At 36.3% G+C, this 22,359-nt stretch overlaps 1 protein-coding gene across 6 annotated transcripts in view; it reads right to left on the bottom strand.

Moving 5' to 3' along the window:
- The window catches only part of Spn (protein phosphatase 1 regulatory subunit spinophilin), a 96,550-nt gene that overhangs the window by 5,392 nt on the left and 68,799 nt on the right, over positions 1 to 22,359 (bottom strand). For 4 of the 6 annotated variants that reach the window (XM_072528988.1, XM_072528991.1, XM_072528989.1 and 1 more), the window contains 5 exons: positions 19,273 to 19,907; positions 17,308 to 17,563; positions 8,388 to 8,579; positions 5,557 to 5,698; positions 5,251 to 5,492 (listed from right to left, as the gene is read on the bottom strand). In XM_072528988.1, the coding sequence (XP_072385089.1) occupies positions 5,251 to 5,492; positions 5,557 to 5,698; positions 8,388 to 8,579; positions 17,308 to 17,563; positions 19,273 to 19,907 (1,467 nt within the window). The remainder of the gene's footprint in view (positions 1 to 5,250; positions 5,493 to 5,556; positions 5,699 to 8,387; positions 8,580 to 17,307; positions 17,564 to 19,272; positions 19,908 to 22,359) is intronic. The other 2 variants (XM_072528990.1, XM_072528992.1) reach the window with 2 other exon arrangements.

The following is a 22,359-nucleotide window of genomic DNA, read 5'->3' as shown; positions in this document are numbered from 1 at the left end:
CTCTAATAACCTCTTGCAGACGACGGGGCATACTCTCAATTTTTATCCGGATTACATGTTGTGGTATGTTATTCCACTCTCTCACTAACAGATCCTTAAGCTCATGTGCGTTGTTAGGAGGAGGTGTATGGGTTTGAATACGTTTTTTCAAATCGTCCCAGAGATGTTCGATGGGATTCAGGTCCGGAGACCTAGCTGGCCAGGGTACCCTCGTAATTCCAACTTCATCCAAGTATATATACTGATCCTGGCAACGTGCGGTCGTACGTTGTCCTGCATAAAAACGACGTTTTCTCCAAGCCCTGCCATGTTGGGCATAACATGTTCTTCCGGAATCTCCGTAATGTACCTTCGTGCAGTTAGGGACCCATTCTCGATAAAGGGTAATTCTGTGTGGAAGTCGGAAGATATACCTCCCCAAGCCATGACCGAGCCTCCACCAAATGACATTCTTGGAGCAATGCAAGCTTGTAAAAATCGTTCACCGGTTCTCCTCCAAACTCTTACACGTCCATTGGATCCAGTTAGGCAGAAACGGGATTCATCTGAGAATAACACTTTGCTACAATCGTTAATTCCCCAATGCGCGTATTGTCGAGCAAAAGCTAGTCGTGCAACTCGAGGCACCCGGCGAAGTGGCGGTCCTCTAGCCATTACCCGATAAGATAGTCAAGAAGAACGAAGTCTTCTTCTAACTGTTGCAACACTAAAATTGCGATTTCGTACTTCCTCTAGACGATTTTGATGCATAACCGCAGTTGAGGTCCGGTTTCGTAAAGCCTGAAACACAAGGAAACGGTCATCTAGTGCCTTGGTCGTTCTTCTTCGTCCAGAGCCAGATCGCCTGGTTAGCAAACTTGCCTCCTGGAAGCGATGAAGCACTCGTTGAACCGTAGAAAGGCTTACGCCAACAGTTCTTGCGACTTGCCGTTGAGTGTGACCGTCTTCCACAAGTGCAACAATTTGTGCCGTTTCAACAACAGTCAAAGGCATTTTCAAAAAATAAACACTAATGGTGGCAATAATAAACGTTTGTCCGTTGCATTTGAACAGAAAGTCGAAGTACAAACGAGAGATTTAAAACAAGCGGAGTTACAGGTAGCGTTCATTTTGGGAAGTGTGCACTTTACCGCGAAATCGGCATTATTGGAATTCTTTGTTACAAAGGAAACCGCAACAATTCTCAGAAACATGCATTAGTTTGTATTTGTGTTTTTATTATTTACGATAAAGCTCGTTAAAAATGAAATATCGGTGATTTTCAAGGTGACCCGAATTTTATGATCGCGAGTGTATATAAATATATATACATATATAGTTATATATAAATATATATACATATATAGTTATATATAAATATATATACATATATAGTTATATATAAATACATTTCATGTAACAAATGATATTCTATGTAACTATCCAAAATTACTGCATGGTTTTCTTTTTGTACTGCACGACAAAGTTGAGTTGAACAGCGCCCTTGAGCCACCAAGATACAGATTTAGTTATTATATTTCTACTCTGTTGAGCAGTGTTGTTAGCTAATTGCTGTTTTTGGATGTGGATCTATGATTACAAATTAGACTTCAAGATTACGGTAAGAATATAAAAAAAACCTACTTGGTTAGTTTTTTGTATTTTTTTATTTTTTTCTCTGCATTAAAACAAGATTCAACAAGTAAATAAAACAAATGTCGTTTATTACTTTCTAATTATAATAATTATTCAGTGTGAAAGTTGTAAAAACAATTTCTATCTTTGTTTAAGCAAAGAGACACATTACACTTATCGCATTTTATGAAGCTTTTTGAACCACAGGAATATTTGCATCTTTGCCTTTCACTACACCATAATGGAAGATGACCATATCCATATGTTCGTACATCTTGCATTGGAATATCGGTTGCTGGACCCCTTCTTTTCTTGTTTTATAATATCCTAACATTGAATCCAGGAGATCTACTCCCCCTATATACTTGTTGTAGATCGTTACAGCTTTTGGACATGGAACCATTATTTGTGTCTTATCCTTTTTCGAAAACCGTTTAACTTCAACTGTTGGTATACTCCCAGCATCAGAGACACCCAGAAAAAGATACCTTTTTGCATCAATTGTGGCGACTTCTCTACCATAGCTCCTAGGTCTTTTTTTTAATTCAGCCTCTTTTCGCATATTACTGTTTGGCACTCTGTTTATTCTAACTGTTCCTAGTGGTAACATAACCTATTTCGTTAGATCAATTTGCAATGAGACGCTGTTGAACCATTTATAAAAGAATATTTTGTGATTTATAAGTCTTGGTACTGTTTGTGTTAGGCGAAGAACCACATTTACCCCTAAACCAGGAAAACAATCGGGTACAACATTAGTTTGGCTTTCTACAAAAATTTTATAATAGTAGAAAAATCCGCTGACACCACTAAGAACAAACGCCTTATATCCCCATTTGTGAGGTTTTTGCGGATTATATTGTTTTATAGATGAAAGCGCCTTTGTTGGAATTATCTGCTCATCTATGGCTAAAAATTCCTCTTTCGGAACTTTGAGTAACTGATTCCTTAGTTTATTTAGTAGCGGTCAGATTTTAAAAAGTTTATCATGACCACAATTACCGGCAGCAATAGCATCGTTATTGTTCGCAAAATGTAAAAAAACGTTTTATTTCTTCCCATCTATTGCATGACATAACATCTGAGATCAATCGATGATTCAAGCTGGAGTTCCAATAACTTCTAGCGTTTGGTAATTGTACTATTGACATATAAACACAGATTCCTAAGAACTGTTCTAGTTCATTTTCAGAAAGTTTTCAAGGTTTTTGAGGTCTTTTTTCCACTGAATATAATATAGTTTGATAAACTATATTAGGTTTATGAGTTAGGTATATAATATCTCGATAGAACCGAGAAATCTTATATCATCATCTGATGTTGCTACATTTATTTCTTTCCAAGTTGGATGATTTTTATTTCTATTCTTTATTAGATGAAAGAAATATCATCTTCGCTATCCGAACTGCATTCTAAATCCGTTTCTGGGATAATAATATCTGATTCATTATTATCTATTATATCATCTTCATAGTCTGAGTCTGGGGCTAATATAATAGGGGAAATATCATCATCTGATAGCCCTTCGTCTTCACTACCATCTGGTATGTCCACTACCACAAGAGTTTCACCATAAAACTTTTTTGGATCCATTATCTAAAAAAAAAATACCTAGTTTTAGGCACGAGCATATTTTTGATAAAAAAAATACCAAAATATAAAGAAATACGTGAAATACTTACAGAAATTATTTGTTGAAGGTCTATCCTTGATGTCGTTATTTTTTTTGTACAAAAATATTCAGTAGAAACTTCGATAATTGAATATCAAATTACACAGTTCTTATGAACAGCTGTCAGACCGCGGCGCTATTTGCAAATTTTCATAAAAGTTCACTTTGTTGCATTGAGATGGCGCATTATTACCAGTTATACGAAATATGTGCTCTATATCTCTATTGAATCTCTATTGAAAACAGTGAAAATCCAACTGCCATTTTTTGTGACCTCAGTCGTGCTTTTGATTGTGTGCAACACGATGTACTCCTCGATAGATTGTACAGATATGGTGTTAGGGGAGTTGCCCATAGTTGGTTTGGTTCCTATCTGAAAGACCGGCACCAAATAGTTAGAGTGAAAAATAACTTCAAGATTTCAATGTCTGATCCGATTGTTAATAAGAATGGGGTACCACAAGGCTCCATATTGGGCCCGATATTATTCATTTTGTATATTAATGAACTACCAAATGTAATGTCTGATGCATTTGTATCAGTTTATGCTGTTGACTCAACAATGCTATATCGCGATAAAGACATAAATTTTTTACAAGATAAAATAAAAAACTCACTGAAGACCTTCTCTGATTGGTCCAGTAATCAGTCACTCCTGTTTAATGTTCACAAAACCAAATTTTTATCATTTACATCTCGTTCAAATTCTACTAAACCTGATTTAAGTATTTCCATCAATGGTGAGGGTATTTTGAGTTGTAGTGATGTGAAGTTTTTAGGAGTGACTTTCGACTCTCATTTATCTTTTAAGACTCATTGTTGGAATGTATGAAAAAAACTCAATTCTAAATGTTATCAATTGAGAAATTTGGGTAGAATACTTAGTCTGCAACACCTTCGTCTTTTTTATTTTGCTGAGGTACAATCGACAATGAGTTACGGTATAACTGTCTGGGGTGGCTCTTCTAGTATAAAGGACGTTTTTAAGGCCCAAAAGCGTATTGTCAGATGTATTGCAGGTGTTCCGTATGGTTGGTCTTGTAAAAACCTATTTAGAGATTTAAATATATTAACAGTGTATGGAATTTACATTTTGGAATTATTAATACTAATTCATAAAAATAAAAGAACTTTTTTATGTAACAGTGATATTCACTCACACAACACAAGAAATAAGAAACAGTTTGTAGTACCCTATCGACATCTAGAAATAAGTAGGAAGTCATCTACTGTCTCTGGTTTACTACTGTATAATCAACTTCCTCAAAAATTTAAAAACATTAATTCAACTACAGCTTTTACAAGTCAAAGAGTACCTAGTGACCATGTGTCCTTATACATTAGGTGAATATTACCAGAGTTTATCTGTGAATGCCCAAGCTGCAACATAACCAAATTTAATATTATTTTAATTATATTATGATGTCCATATTGTAAGTTTTATATGTATTTTAATGTTTTAAATATTTTTAGTGTATTGTTTTCATTTTTTTGTAATGACTTTATAGTGATTTATATTATACTTTGTAATTATTTAAAATTTATATTTATAATTTTAGTTTTGACTTGCTGTAAACCTTGTTGTAACTTACAGTCAAATAAACTATCTATCTATCTATCTATATGGACATGTCATGCATAGATACTTTAAAATATGTAAGATTGGATCTCTAACGGTTAGGTATAAAACTAAGTATTGTGCCGTATATGACTCACTATGTTTACTACTACATGTAGTGTATTGTCGCGCGATCGTTACATTTTGTCGTTTTAGTAGATTTTATTTTTTCATAGCTGCGCGATGCACGGCTCAGTGCGCAGCTGCGATAAGAAAGCTAAACTTCCAATAATGAAGAAAAATATAAATATTTCTCATTGCTAAGACCATTATACTTCGCAGATCAACCCAAATTTGTCATATAGCACTTAACAATTATTTTACAATTTTATTTTTATGGACTTACCTGATCTTTGGACCAATCTGGAATCGGCGTCGATTGCCAATAGTGTGTCGCCCTCTTATCACTAGCTATACTACACGAAGAAAGGCTTAGATCGGTATTCACCCACGAAGAATCGTATCTTGATGGAGATACCGAACCAGAAGAGAGACTCGATGGTGAGGGAGGTGTTGGTGATGTATTGTTTTGCGGTTGCCACGGTGTGCTACCTGGCGGGGACAGAGTTACTGGAAGAACTTTCTTTACTATAACAAACAATTGAATTAAAATTGTTTTTGGTTTTATTGAGCTAGATGCGTATGTACTAACCTTTTGAGTTTGCTTCGTTTACGGCTTGGCGTATTTCTTCCAGAAGATGGTGAGCTGGATCTTCTTTTGAACTATCGTTTAAATCGTCTGTGGAACTACTAACACTATCAGTGCCTAAGCGTTTTTCGCGTTCTGCTAATACCTGCAAGAAAAATCACTGTTATTGATTACTCCAAATAAATTCCAAATGGTAGTATTATAAATTCAATAGAGCTCTCTTTCGAGAACAGTAAATGCTTTCGTCACTCTTTATTTAATCACCGAGATTTGCCAGTAACTGGAAAGTTCGTAAGTCTTATAAATATATTTGTTATATTTCTGTTAAATTATCCAACACCAAGGGGTGTTGATGAAATAGTGATGAGCAAGTTATAGGATCTCCTATTCAATTGTCAAGCTCACCCTCTATTCAGAATGGTCTTCGTAGACCCTGTTTGAACAAACGAGGTACTGGTGACCGAGTATAAACAAAAATTACCAAATTACTGATCATGGTGATCGGGAACCAAGATTCAGCAGGAGAGGACGGTAACAAATAAAACACGGGGTCACCAAACAAAATTCTTTAAGTTCAACAGTCTCCAATATAATACTAAAAAAGGACAACCTTTTCTAACGGTTAATAGTATGCAACTATCTTCCATTTATTCCGTGTCCAAGGTCTCAATTAACTCGGTAATTGTCAGTAAAGCAGGTTTTATTTCTTGGATCGTAAATGTTCTGGACGAGAACGGTATAACATTCAGCTGAACACGCTGTAAGCCAGCCCACCAAACGATATAAGCCTCCGCCTATGGATCGACCACTTCGCTATATATACAGTTTTTATACCATATAGGTGAGCCCTGAGTTTCTCTAGTCTGCTTCGTCACTTGTTCCTGTCTATTATCAACCGTCGTCTATCTTTCGCGCCTATCTTACATCCACTTCTACATCATCCTCCCAGCTTCTAATTCACACAGGAATTGATAATAGGGTCAATTTAGGAGGGTAGTATATTGAGGAGGGAGAGGTAAAAGAAGCATTAACGAAATTAAAAAATAGAAAATTACAAGGGGAGGGCAGAATACCGAACGAACTCCTAAAGTACGGAGGACCAGATCTGACCAAACAACTATTAAAACTAATCCAAAAAATAATAGAACAAAAACAAATTCCTCAAGAATGGAGATCAAGCATCCTAATACCTCTCTTCAAAAAGGGAGACAAATCGGACCCGGAAAATTACAGAGGAAATAATTTATTAAACAAGACACTAAAATTAACAACCAAAGTGATAACAAATAAACTTAATGAAATTATAACACTAGCAGAAGAACAAGGTTTTAGGTCGGGAAGATCATGCACCGACGCTATATTTATAATGAGGCAAGTGTAAGAGAAATCATTAGAATACAACAAACCGGCATATCTATGTTTCGTGGACCTTAAGAAGGCATTTGACCGGGTCAAATTAAAAGACGTTATCCACTTACTTTACGCAGGAAAAATATCTCTAGGAATAATCAAAACGATCGAAAATATTGACCAAAACAACACAATAAAAGTAAAAGTAGAAGAACTAACCGACCCTATTGAAGCTGGCAATGGGATAAGACAGGGAGATTCCCTGAGTCCCCTCTCTCTCTCTCTCTCTCTCTCTCTCTCTCTCTTAAATTTCCCCAAAAAAGACAAAATGCATGGTTACAACAGCAAATTTAGTAAGATGTAAATTGGAGCTGGAAGGTCAGATAATAGAACAACTGATGGAGTTTAAATATCTAGGCATCACATTATCTAGCTACGGAAAGCTAGAATCTGAAGTGCAATATCAAGTGAATAGAGCAAACAGAGCCGCAGACTGCCTAAATGAAACAATATAGAGAAATAAAAATATCGGGAAAGGAACGAAAGGCAGAATTTACAAAACAGTCATCAGACCAATAATGACATACGCGGCAGAAACAAGACCTGACACAGAGAGGACAAAGAGGATGTTAGAAACAGCAGAGATGAAAACACTTAGAAAAATTGATGGTAAGACACTACGGGACATAGCTAGAGTACATACGACGTAGATGCAAGGTGGAGAACATCAAGACCTGGGTAAGAAATAGAAGAGTAGAATGGAACGATCATATTAGCCGAATGACAAAAAATATAGTAGTCAAGAGATGGTTCCAATAGGAAGACGATCAGTAGAAAGACCACGAAAACGATGGAACGACAACTTACTGGAGGCATATTGAAAAACAGACGGATGAACTTTTTTCAAGATATACCTTATACTAAATTGGCACACTTCTAAATCTAACAAAATCCGCAAAATATACTAGGCATTGTTTCAGCTGCACATCATCTAATGCATTGGTAAATATAGATGCGGATATACCTACATTGAAAAGGAATGTTGACTGGAAGTCTCATCAAGCAACAGAAGAATATATTGCAAATGGTTTACAAAATATATATGTATCAAATCAATTAATTTCGTTAATTACTAATTCGTCAGTAAACTTTCTCCCAAACACGTATTCTTCCTACTTCATGCTGGACTAGTTTTGACTCCAGAAATGTAATTTGTTTTAAAAAATATTACAGAAAATATTTTTAATTTCGGTAATTGTTCAAACACTATAAGAATAAATATTACTCCAACGTATTATAATTGTTTCAATAAATAACTATTTATTTTATTTAACTGTTTTTGATTAATACTGCATGGCCGTAGAGAACATACTGAAGTATGTTGTTCGGTTATAATAAAAATTCGATGTACTCGTGGTTTCATCTTCCACTCACATCGCATTTCCATTTTAACCTTGTTTTGTATTTTGATTCCCAAACATTACCTGTTTTAATTGTTCCGCAAGCGTCGGTGGTGGACACACCATCGTATTGTTCACCCTATTAAGACTATCACTCCAAGGATCCGGGCTCGGTTGTTGGAATTTATTCGTTTCTTTTTGTATACTAGCGTACACGACGCTAGACTGATTTGAACTTGTGCTTTGATTTACTGAGTATTGGTTTGATTTTTGTACCTGCAATAACAAACAAGTGTTTGCTTACATTCTAAATAAAGTACGCGCCGAAACAAAGGACGATAAAAACTGAAGCTTCATTCAAAATTAATAATTGAATACCGAAAATTCAAATTTTTCGAGGAAAAATTTCTCGCTCAAAAAATACTCAACGCTTAATAAGACTGTCAAGTTTTTTCTTAAGGTTTCTTCCTCATTACTGAAGGTTGGCGATAATTTAGGCGAAGTGTTTCTGTTTTTTGTTATTTTTAATAATGAATGGATGGCCATGCCTGTCCACTCCCTTACATTTTTTCTATAACTGTGCTCTACAGAACTTGTTTCGGGTAAGAGTTCTCTGTAAGTCCCGTCTTTTTTTTTTATTAAGATGTTCGTAAGAATGGCTGCTGTAGTCTTTTGAAAAAGGTCGAAATTTTCTCTCAAAGTTTATTAATAGTTGCCGGTGGGTTTTCCGTAAAAGCGGTTCATTGAATGCTGTTATTACCACACACGTATCTAAAGTCAATTAAGGGAAGTTTACATTGCGACGATAGCAAGCTCCTACATCGATATGATCCCTAGCCCAACATCATATTCAAACAGGCCACAAAATAGATTTCGAAATAGCAAAAACCATCGCCCCCATCCGCTCGTATCTAAAGTCAACTAAGGGAAGTTTACATTGCGACGATAGCAAGCTCCTACATCGATATGATCCCTAGCCCAACATCATATTCAAACAGGCCACAAAATAGATTTCGAAATAGCAAAAACCATCGCCCCCATCCGCTCCTTAAAATCGAGAATCATTCGTGAAGCTATCGAAATCGAAAAACGGCCTAACAGCTTGAACACGCGCGATGACGCGAAACGATTGCCGGCAACATGGCGACCTCCCGCCCACACCGCTCAGGCCACGTCAGTTCAGACCACGTCAGCGCATACTCCATGTATGCGCGATACAGCGAGTATAAAAGCAGCCACACAGGGTAAGACCGGTTGTCACTCGACACTGAGGAGTAGACAGATTGAGACCTCAGTGCCGAGAGACAGTTCTTGCAATACAGAACACGATACTGGTACGTCTCGAGTGAGGGGAGTACGCAGATTGAGACCGCGAACTCGAACCGAACCGTATCACTCTTGATAATGGCTCCAAAATGGGTGCCGAAACGTCGAGTAATAAATTCTCAACGCGGTTCTTCCCGAGAACTAAGTAATTTTCATATATATACACTTGCGTGCATAGAAATCGGCCCACTGTAAACTTTTGACTTTAACTATATTTTTTTCAAGAAATATTCATCAAATCACAAAAACAAATATACTGTTTGAAAGACAATTTAATATGCTTTAATGTGAGTATAAATTTATCAAGAAGGCTTACATGCATAGTAACCGGTAAACAAATGAAACGTGTTTATGTGGTGATTGTCACGAAAATAACAAATTTGTCTAATTGTAAAAGTATTGCCTTTGCAAGTGAAATTTGCATATTATTCGTTTTTCATAATCTCAGCAGTGTTCAAGTGTGTTAGTTTAATGCATACTACACCACAAAAAGCCGTCCAAGTTATTGCTCTAATCGAAAATGGACTTAGTCAGCGAGCTCTTGCTAGACAATTGGATATGACACGCGCAGCGGTTCGAAGAGTGTGCCAACGTTATGAGGAGACTGGATCCTTTCATAGGCGACCTGGAACAGGCAGACGGCGATTTACAACCGCTCGTGATGACCGCTTTATTGTGTCAACAAGATTAAGAAATCGTCACCTTAATGCCGTTCAGGTGCAACGACAGCTCCGTGAGGTGCGAAGAGTGGCTGTTAGTCAGTGGACAGTGAGACGAAGACTGCGGTAAAATAACCTGACCCCTAAAACACCTGCGATTGGTCCAAAACTTACTCCAGCTCATCGGCAAGCACGCCTGCGTTTTGCACAGGATCATCGGAATTGGACGTTGGAACAATGGGGATCTGTTCTGTTCTCAGATGAGACCAAAATATGCCTCTATGGTAGCGACCGAAGAAGGAAAGTGTACCGGAGATCAGGAGAGAGATTTGCAGAATGCTGCTTTGAAGAGCGGGGTGCTTATGGGGGTGGTTCCTGCATGATCTGGGGTGCAATTTCTATAGGAGCACGAACCGATCTTGAGTTCATTCGTAGGGACGACCGTGTTCACGGAAGAAAAGGTTTAACGGCTGCCAGATATATCGAGGAGATTTTAGCAATTCATGTGGTACCTTACGTCGACTACATTGGAGACGAATTTATCTTTATGCATGACAATGCAATGGCACACACCGCAAGAATCGTGCAAGATTACATTGCAGAAGTCGGTTTTCAGGTAATAGACTGGCCAGCAAACAGTCCTGACCTAAATCCGATCGAACATTTATGGGATGAGCTAAAACGAAGAATTCGAGCTAGACTTCATACCCCAGACTCGATCCCAGAGCTTATTCTTGCAGCAGAAGAAGAGTGGCTTAACATCCCACAAGCAACAATAGCAAACTTGATTAGATCTATGCCTAATCGTATGAGAGATGTTATTAGGGCAAGAGGAGGTCATACCCATTATTAAAAAATTAAGTGTTACGTTTTAAATTGTCAATAACCCTATTTATGTTAATAATAAAAAAGCTTAATTTGCTTAATGAATTCATTTCACTATGTTAAACATAGGAAGCCGAAATAAGTTTTCATAAATTTATACTCACATTAAAGCATATTAAATTGTCTTTCAAACAGTATATTTGTTTTTGTGATCTGATGAATATTTCTTGAAAAAAATATAGTTAAAGTCAAAAGTTTACAGTGGGCCGATTTCTATGCACGCAAGTTTATATCTGTACCTTGGTGCTAAAACAACCAATGTCAAAAATTGAGATTTTCGGTTTTTCATCGCAACGGGTGCAATACGGTGTCCTTTATATTGTGCACGAACAACCAATGTCTCAACTAGTGCCATTTCAGAGGTAGAGTATAACTGATAGACCAATGTCATCATTATCTAGAAATATTTTTAATGCTATAACATCCAACGTATACTTTGGTTATTTACTTTTATCGCAATTTAGTGCAAAAACAACCAATGTCAAGCCAGGGTGTACATTGGTATCTTTAGTTTCGATTCAGATCGGTTTATCTTTGTGCAATAACAACCAATGTCGACTTTGGTTGTCAGATTGGCAAAACTGTTTGTCAATAAGCTGACATTGGACATTCCATTCGTGATGAAACATTCATATTGTTTGTTGTTTTTAATTTTTATAGAAAAACGAAACTTGTTTTAAATACTTTTTTAAAGTTTATCTTTTACCTTATTGTGATTTATTCTAAATTTGTTTGCTAAGCAGGTAATTTGTGTTTTGTTTTGTGTAAACATGAAACGTGGAACACAACTTGTACTTTTGTGTACAAAACCAAAGAATGGTGAGTAGAAATGGTTATCTTCCTACTTATTTTTCAATTATACTCAGTTGCCTTGCTCTTTCATTAGTTAGTTAGTGAGATGGTTAACAATTTTTTAGGTGTAAGGTAGGCTCAACGTTTTATTATAAATATTACTTTTGCAGATCAGAAAAGCTCAAATTCAACTGGATACTTAGGACAGCAATTGTTTGCTGAGTTTCAACCAGTAACGGATAATGCATTGCTGTGCAGAGAAAACAACTCTGACCCTATGCAAATTAATTCTGGCCCCCTTCATGAGAAAGACTTGGATTCCTTAAACAAAAAAGGTTTGTTCTGTACCAAAATAGTATTGGGCTTATTATCTGATAAAGTCGGTAGATAAAATTATTGAGCACATGCTCAGTTGAACAGGCCTGTTACAACTTTTCATGTTTGCAGGAGAATTCATTAACTGCGATGAAATGATGGAGGAACCAAAAATTTTACTGAGTTACAACCAGTTACCGATGTTGTGCCGCTGAATATAGACTATAAAAACCCTACACCTGGCCCCTCAAATTATTTGCGCCAGCTTCATAATCAGGTCTCTGATTCATCAGACAAAAATGGTTTGTACTGCATTATTTCATTTGTAGAAAGCTATTCAAATTTATGCAGTTAACTCATTTATGTTTAAACTATTTTTTAGATTTATCAGACGGAAGCTCTGATGAGTACATCCCCGAAGGCAAGTCCGATTCTGACTCTTCACAATCTGAGGATCACGCTTCTCCAAGTTTGCCTAGAGAAGCAGTTGAATTTGCAAAACGACCAGAACAAAACCCGACATCAAGAAAAAGGAAGATTGGAATGCAAAAGATTGGAAAAGAAATGTGAGACAAGTTGCAAAGGCTAGAGGCAAAGAATACGTTACAACATCAGGTAAAACGATAAAAGCAAAGTCTCTAAAACCACCATGCTGCTCAAAAAAATGTAAAGAGCTGATTACCGAAGAAAGTAGAAACCGTATTTTTAAGTAATTTTATCAACTACCAGTAGATGCCCAGAACCAGTTTCTGAGTTCCAGTGTTACACAACACAAAAAACAAACAGAACGATTGCGTTCGCACGGAGAAAGTAGCAGAAGAAAATTTTTTAGAAAGTATGTCTTATTTTCTTCGCCAACTGCAGGAGTTGAGGTATGTCAGACGATGTTCTTGAATACTCTTGATATAAGTCTAATGAAAATTCGAATGATAGTTGTAAAAAAAAAGAGAAACAGGAACTAATTTGTGCCCCCCTGATAAGAGAGGAAAACATGGAAAGCAGCCCAAAATATGCAACTTAGAGAAAGAGAGAGTTATGGCTCATATATCAATGTTCCCAGCAGTGGAAAGCCACTATTCACGAGAGAGAACCAGTAAAAAGTATCTTTCGAGTGACCTTCCCATTTCAAAAATGTTTAGGCTGTTCCAAGACTACTGCATTGAGCAAGGAGTTATCTCAACAATAAAAGAGTCGGCCATTCGAAAAATTTTTGTTGAAAATTTTAATTTATCATTTAAACGCCCTTATAACGACACTTGCGAAAAGTGCGATAAATATAAATTGCAACGTGAGGCACACCTTACCCTTGCTGAAACATCTTATCTAGGAAAAAAAAAAGATAAGGAAATGTCCCTACATGACGAGAAAGTGGCTTTTGCCAGTTTTGACTTAGAAAAGTGTCTACTTACTCCCTTTCTAAATAACAGTGTGTCTTTTTATAAACGATCCTTATGCACATACAACCTTACACTTTACACCGTATCAAATAAAAAAGCTACACCAATTTGTTACATGTAGAATGAATCCGTTGCGGAGCGTGGTGGCCAGGAAATAGCCTCTTGTCTTTGGGCCTACCTACAGAGCCTCCCAACTTGCACTGAAGTGGTAAACTTTTTCAGCGACACCTGTCCAGGACAAAATAGGAATATTTATGTTGCGGTAATGTTCAGTTTTTTTATGATGAGATTGGCACAAAATAAAGATAATGATTTTGCACACAATCTTATGACAATAAACCAAAAATTTTTAGAACCTGGGCATTCCCACATGAAAGCCGACACGATCCATGCTCTAATTGAGAGAGGGAAAAAGAAGACAAACATGAAAATTGAAGTGCCTCACGATTGGGCAAATTTTATCAGATCTGTGGGCAAACAGATAAAATGTCGTGGAAATGACCATGAATGACTTTCTGGATTTCAAGAAGCTGTTAAAAACCACTTTTATCCACAAAAACGAAAAAGTGCCATGGTTTAAATTAAAGTGGCTCCAATTCAATAAAGGCGAACCAGGGGTGATAAAATACAAATTAAGTTTCGACGAAAAGGAGGAATTTAAAATTTTTGACATCAACAGAAGAAGACAGAGGTCGTCCTCTAATAATAGGAATTTACTGCCCAGGTACGCAGAGCCGCGACCGCTGGATAAAAAAAAATTGATGACATATGCAGTTTGTTAAAATACATCAACCCCGCCAGTCATCTTTTTTTTCAATCTCTGAAAACTGCTGGTGATAGGGAAAATGGAGAATCACAAGATGATTTTGCTTAAGTTGATAATATGTATGTACCTAGTGTAAATTATAATATGTTACGTTGGTTTCAATAATAAGTAATGTTTCAGTTATGTATCTTCTATACCTAATATTATAGAACAGAGAAAACAATGTTTTTTTCATTTTTAATGAAAAAATTGTTATTCTATAAATTTCTAATAATTGACTAAAAAACACATTGACATTAACAACCAATGTCATCGGTTAAGGGATTATTACTTATTTCATGTAGTAAATATTTCTATGCAATAACAACCAATGTCAATATTTTTTAACTAACCAAATAAAATAAATTAGGGTAAGACCCAGAAAAACAATCAGGTATGAATCACCTTAAAGTTGCCTAAATCACAAAGAGCTAAGTATAACTGAAGCGAAGTAAAAAAATATGAAAGTTTTAGGCAAATCTTTAAACCTGAATTACTCAACACAAGAAATTTTGACATTGGTTGTTTTAGCACTAAGGTACAGATATATATATATATATATATATATATATATATATATATATATATATATATATATATATATATATATATATCATCTAACTCTACAGGATATCAGTGGAAGAACACATGTATTTTAACAATGTTCCAATAGGGAAAACTTTGGGCGATTGACGTTTTCTCTTAACATTCTTAAAATAAATGTCGTTTTCATGGATTTAAATCCTGTACGGTGTTTCTTCTATTGGGTCTGATGATAGGGTTGATATTATAAACCCCGAAACCGGTCGCCTCCTTTTTAACAGCAGTAAAAAAATAATTTGGATTATGGGAAAGTGTCTCTTGTTTTGCCAACGTGTATTTGTTATATATCTGACCACTCTTCTATAAGCAAAAACAATATTCAAGAATAGATTTTTCTTGCGTTGTGAACTGCATTCCGATTTTGTTTGACATATTAATAAACGATGTACGATGTGTAGCCAACTGACCATGACTAATGTTACTTTGTTTCCTGACGCGATTATATATAACAAGCTTCCTGATTTCATTGTCCTTTGTTTTGGCGCATTCTATTTATCTCCGAAATTGTAGAAGTATAAATAGTTAAAATTAATGAGTAAAACTGATGGCAACAAAAAATAATTAAGCCTAAGGATCCTACTATTATATATGTATAATGAATGAGAAACTAGCTTTATATAAAAGGTACAAAAACCAACTCATACTAGAGCTTGTCAAATAATTGTTGCAAAAGGTTCTAATGCTATTTTAAACTCAACAGATGAAAACTCTTTATCTATAAGGAAATGATCAACAAATTCCAGTTATAAGGACCAGTCAAAATGTATGTGTACCCAATGTATGTGTTAATAGTGTACATATGTATGGATAGCCAACGGTATGTATATTAAGGTTACAAGATGGTTTCTCATCCAGAATTTAAATCAAGTTGGTTTAAAATTGTTCAGGCAAAAGCTGCATTGATAAAGACTTCTTCTTCACGTGCCATCTCCGTGACGGAGGTTGGCAATCATCATGGCTATTCTGATCTTAGATGCTGCTGTTCTGAATAGTTCAATTGATGTGCATCCGTACCATTCCCTCAAGTAACGCAACCATGAGATTCTTCTGCTTCCTACACTTCTCTTGCCCTGGATTTTCCCTTGTATAATCAATTGAAGTAGGTTGTATCTCTCATTGCGCATAACATGCCCCAGGTAATGCAGCTTTCGTGTCTTGATGGTTTCTAATACATCCATTCTTTTGTTGATACTTCTCATGACTTCGTTGTTTGTTACATGCTCGGTCCATTATATCTTCAGGATTCTTCTATACTTATCTTACTATATCTTCAGGATCGATAAAGACAATTTAAAGCAATTTTTGATAAAAAAAGATTAACATTTTAGAGATTCAGAAGAAACAGTTTCCTTTCCCCATCGACTAACTACAGACAGTACAACCGCTAATACGTTTTGGAACCTGTATTTTTGGACGACCCATGCGTGAGTTCGTCTCAACGTTTTGCTACATCTGTAGGTCGATTTTTCAGGAGAAGGTTCTTTCGTTCATTGTAGATTCGCATTCAAATACTGAATATATCAGATGTTAATGGTGAATCCAGTGAAATTGGAACCCCTCTGCAATGGCTCTTACTGATCGTTCGGCCGTCAACTATTGTTCGGACGGTTCTGTCGGACTGTGCTGATTTTAGTTCCAGATGGGGGATAAGAATTGGAAAGACAAATATCTAAATTGACATCCCGAAAACTTACTCAGAACAGAAACCTACCTTATCTGCTAATTACACTTTGCAGTATTTTAGACCCAGGAGAGATAAAAATAATAATAATTATACAAACCGAAGAATATCTTTAGTTTTAACGGATAAACCCTCGGAAATATACAAAAATTTATGAACAGTGAAAAGGAGAACTGGAGTACCTCGGTCATGTAAACCGCAGAATTAGATTAGATTAGGAAAGCAAGTTAAAGGAGAGCCGCAGTGTTGTAAAATAAGACTTTCTTGATTGACTTTAAGAACTTTAAAAGGATGTTTTAAGAAGATATTCGATTAATCATTTAAATGATGTAAATTAAGTGAAAATTGTCGATATTTCAATTTTCAATAGAAGAAAGAGGAATATTATAATGGTGAAAACAGTAAATCTTTTATTAGAAGAATAAAAAACTACTTTTGCTAAACAGGAGAATCTATGCCCGTCCAACATTCTGTTCGTGAAAACAAAAAATTTAGCAGCACTAAATAAGCTACAACAAAAAAAAACAGATTAAAAAATTACCTGAGTATATTGTACGGTGTACTGACTATTATTTTGATTTTTTTGTTGTGCGACATACTGCGACTGAACGTACTGTTGAGTTGCACTAGTGAAGGAGGTCGGTCGTACCACGGTTTGGTTGAGTTTCTGCTTTATTTCGTTGGCCTGTGAAACGAAGACAGAGTCTGTAACCTCGTCCGAGGAATTGCATCCTTCGTCTAGTCCGTAGTCCGAGCTGCTATTGCTCAGCGACCCTTTTTTCACACTTGGTAGTTGCCTGAAAAAAAAAACTGTAGTAACCGTATTCTAAATATATTCAGACGAATACTGCAGCCGGGAAGATTCGATATGCAAAAATCGAGGTAAAGTGTATTAACTTCTCTCCGCAACCATTGGAATCAAATCCAGCCCCACAGTCCGGTATTTTAGGAAACTTTCTCCGAATTATTAAAATTGACTTTTAAAACCAATTTTATAATTTTCAATGACAAATATTATCGTCAAATTTTTAGAACACCCATAGGATCCAGGATGTCTCCTATTCTAGTCAACTTTGTATTAGACGATAATGAGAGTATCAAGAAGTTAGATTTCCAGGTTCCCTTGTAAAATGGTATGTCGATCTGATTTTAGCAACTCCACCGGACAAGACGGTGGGCACCTTATCAGTTTTTAACTGCTTTGATCCTCACCTGCAATTTACATGTGAATTAGAGGTTGATAACAGTATCCCGTTTTTAGATATGCGAATTATTCGCACACATGATAACAGATTAGTCACTACCTGGTACAGAAAAGAAATGGCTAGCAACCGTTTCTTAAATTACCATTCGACACACCCAATCAGATATAAACTTAACCTGGTACAAGCCCTCAGCTTTAGAGTACACACGTTGACACACCCGCTTTACAAAGAAGAAGCTCTCAATCTACTCAAGTCCATTCTCATAGATAACTCCTATACCGCATCCATCATCAACACATTTCTATATTCCAAAAGCTATGGGTAGTCCATTACTGAAACACCCAACGGGCTAATATTAGCGTCCATTTCTAATAAAATACAGATAAATAAGTCCTCACTCACCCCTGAACAAACCACAAAATATGCTTCGCTTCCGTACTTCCCACAAAACACGAACAAGCTTACCAAACTTTTCAAAAACTTACCTGTTAAAATAACCTTAAAAAACACCAGAACCTTTAAAACAAACTAATGTCGTCTATCACATACCCTGTGCAGAGTGCAACTCCTTCTACATTGGCCAGACCAGCCGTTCTCTTCAAGGTCGACTAACGTTTCACAAAAGCGACATTAGGATTTCTAAACCATCTTGTGCCCTTGTATAACATGCTATTTCAACTAAACACAGTATCGATTTCACGAATACCAAAGTACTGTGCAAACAACAAAATTATCATAAGCGATCCATCCTTGAAATGTGCTAAATTCTAAAACATCCAGCTTCCCTACATAAAAGAACCGACATCGATAACTTAAGCCAGATATATCACTCTTCTTCTTCCTTTTTTTTTAACTAATAGTCTAAATTGGTCCATTGTCCAATATAATATAAAAAAAATTTTTAAATCCTTTTCAAAAAACTTCGATTTTTTTTTCTTTTGCCAATTCTCTCGATAATCGTACCTCACTGCATTCCTTATAAACACATGTACGAAAGCAAGCCACATGTGGAACTATGACATTCAACAACGGATAGCAAACAACTGAAAATATACTAGTGTGGTTTGACCCTTGAAAGAGCTTTAACAAAACATCCAAATGAAGCTATCGGTCGAAATAAAAAAATTACCAAAAATGAAATAAATGAACAATAGTGTTCGCATACAATTTTTTCTCGTGTTTTTGTTTTTTTTTCTCGTTTAGTTTGTTAAATTTGGTGACCGCCAATGTTTATCATTAGGAACTATTCTAACCTATTTATAACATAAGAGACAAACTACTTTCAAAACTCTGTGACTTACCTATTGGCAAGTGCTCCTCTATTAGCCAGTTCGGCCTTGCTCTTGCTGGCCGAGATATCGAGAAGTTCGTGTGGAGGTACCGCTCTGTCGAACTCCTCTTTAATTGGCAACTTTCTCTCGACCGTCGCAGTTTTATCGTCGTCCGGACTAGCGTCGGACATTTCCGTGTCAGAAAGATCCGGCTGCAGCGATTTGAACAAAGGTTTCGGTGGTTGTCTCCTCGACATTTGGGGAGTAAGTTGCTTCAAATTCATGTTACCGTAGGGAAGGACCATCGGTAAACCCGCTTTCCTTTGGGTGTCTAATAAATCCTGTTCCAAAGCTATTACTCGGTCCTTCAATGTTTTCACCAGAGAATTGTATTCCGTGTCTTTCTCTTGCAGAAGCTGTTGATAAAAATCTTCTCTGTGTAGCATGTCCAATTCGCGTTGTTGGAATTCTCGAACCAGATGTTTCGCTCGGTTGTATTTCTTTTCTAGAACCTGATATTGAGTTTGGGACTGCTCTAACATGTTTTGATACGTTTGTATTTCCTTTTTGGCTGTGAGGAGACTGCGTTCTGTTTCTTTGAGCTTTTGCGTGGCTTGTTCGAACTTTTCCGAATCGTCAGGTTTAACTCCATTTTGTTCCATTAACTGAAAATAATAAAATATGTTAAATAGTTAGTTCACACACGGATTGGAATTTTTTTTGAAGTTATACTTCTATACTCGCGTTCGATGTTGGAAATTTGCACAGGAGTGAATCGGCAAAATCATTACATATGTAAGATATAGGTAAGAGAGAGACAGAAGATATATTTTCTCTCTCTTTCTCTATCAAGAATAAAAATGTTCCTTTTGTAAATATATTTAATATTTATTAATATTATTATTATTTTCTTATTATTAATATTATTATCATGGTAAATTAAACATATGCGTAAGTAAGTTATGTATATTCTCATTTTTAAATACTTATGAATCTTGCATTTTAATATTTGTATTGTTTATTATATTGAATTATGTCATTAATCTTTCATTTACTATACTCCTATTACAGGTCAAATGTTGTTTATATACAGCAAACCATGCACCATATACCTATATACCTATATATACCATATGTAACGATTGTGCAGATTGACTCCCACATACATTATTTGTAACGACGAACGCGTGTACAGAAGTATAACTTCTACCGGCAGTCCCACTGGACTGCCACACCCGTTTTTTTCGATAAGAATTAAGAAAAGGAAAGAAATAGCGATAAGTTAATAGTTTGTAATGTAATGTAATTGAAGATGGAATAATTATTGGATGTCTATCACCCATGAGCTTTGATTAGATGATGCCTAGAATGGCGTGGAAGGTGGTCCCTAGGTATTTTTGTTCACTCCGTAGTGGGAAATACAGGAAACAGCCTAAACACTAGATGAGAGCAACAAATATTGCAGAACTAGTCATAGTGTGGCTGGAAAAAAAACTTTGATATTCCTGAACTAAAGTATTTAGCAATAGTTCTTATTTCTCGTGATCCATTAAGTCAATTCACCTAAAAGTATTTTCACAGTGAACATAATACGCCAGAATTATAAAAATACCCCGAGCTTGTCACCACTAATTAAATCAAAAATAGGATGCTATTGGTGGAGCTTTCACTTTACAAGGAGGCTAAAAGGGTCAGTGATGCATTTCAATCAATAATTGCTACACATAAGTTTCCCAAATCGTTTATTTTAGTTAGTTATTTAAGCTGGCAGGCCTTGTTACTAAAACTATTATCGGTAATTATATAGTATAAGGGTAAGTGATAAAACGCTAAGTTTTTTATGCATTTAGCTGAAAAAATATAGTTTTTTGCCTGAAACTATTAATATTGTTTGAAAAAGTAGAACAATCTTAAAAAGCTTTAATATATCGACAATTTTTACCTGAAAGGCTAACACAAATACTAAATTGTCTCAATGAGAACAAACCTAAGCAAAAAATAATAAATACGAGGCATGTTTTTTAAGTAAGTACCGTTTTGCGATTCCGCCGCCGCAGCGCTACGGTCGGCGTTCCGCGCGTGAGCGCTGGTTACCTACATCTCTTGTCTACGCACTGACGCCATTACAGTCTGATTCTTCATTGTATACTTGTTTACTCCAGTGTTTAAGATGCCTACAACAATCGTCAGTCACGCCGATTGTGAAGTACGGGCTGTTATACGATTTCTTAGTGCTAAAGGCGTAAAACCGATCGATATTCATCGTGAGATCGTTGAAGTTTACGGACAAAACATTATGAGTGATGGAATGGTAAGGAAATGGGTGAGAGCATTTAAAGATGGCCGCACAAATGTGCATGATGAAGAACGGAGTGGGCGTCCTTCGGTCGTTAATGAAAATTTGGTGCAGAAAGTGGACGAAAAGGTGAGAGAAAACAGACGCTTTACAATTTCATCATTATCCGACTGCTTTCCTCAGTATTCTCGTAGTGTTTTGTATCGCATTGTTACCGAGAACTTGAATTACCGGAAATTGTGTTCACGTTGGGTTCCAAAAATATTGACGGATTTGCACAAAACCCAACGTTTAGGCAGTGCATTGACTTTCCTTGTGCGGTACCACAGTGAAGGTGAAGATTTTTTAAACCAAATTGTTACTGGTGACGAAACGTGGGTGGCCTACGTCACACCAGAATCGAAAGAACAATCCATGGAATGGCGACATTCATCATCACCCAAAAGAGTGAAGTTTAAGCAAACAATTTCTGCCCGGAAAATCATGTGCACAGTTTTTTGGGACAGAAAAGGAGTATTGCTAGTGGAGTTTCTGCCTCGTAATGAGACAATCAATGCAGCGTCTTATTGTGAGACATTGAAAAATCTGCGTCGTGCAATCCAGAACAAAAGACGTGGCAAGTTGAGTAAGGGTATCGTTTTGCTGCATGACAATGCCCGTCCACATGTGGCTAATCAGACCAAAGATCTCATCAAATCATTTAAATGGGAAACTCTAGATCATCCTCCATACAGCCCTGATCTGGCGCCCAGCGACTACCATTTGTTCCAGCACTTGAAGAAACACCTGGGCGGTCAGCGTCTTCAAGACGATAACGAAGT

This window comes from Diabrotica undecimpunctata, chromosome 4 (genome assembly GCF_040954645.1).
Source record: "Diabrotica undecimpunctata isolate CICGRU chromosome 4, icDiaUnde3, whole genome shotgun sequence".
Taxonomy (NCBI): domain Eukaryota; kingdom Metazoa; phylum Arthropoda; class Insecta; order Coleoptera; family Chrysomelidae; genus Diabrotica; species Diabrotica undecimpunctata.
The sequence above is the reverse complement of the archived record's forward strand: the minus strand, read 5'-3'. Positions and strand labels throughout refer to the sequence as shown.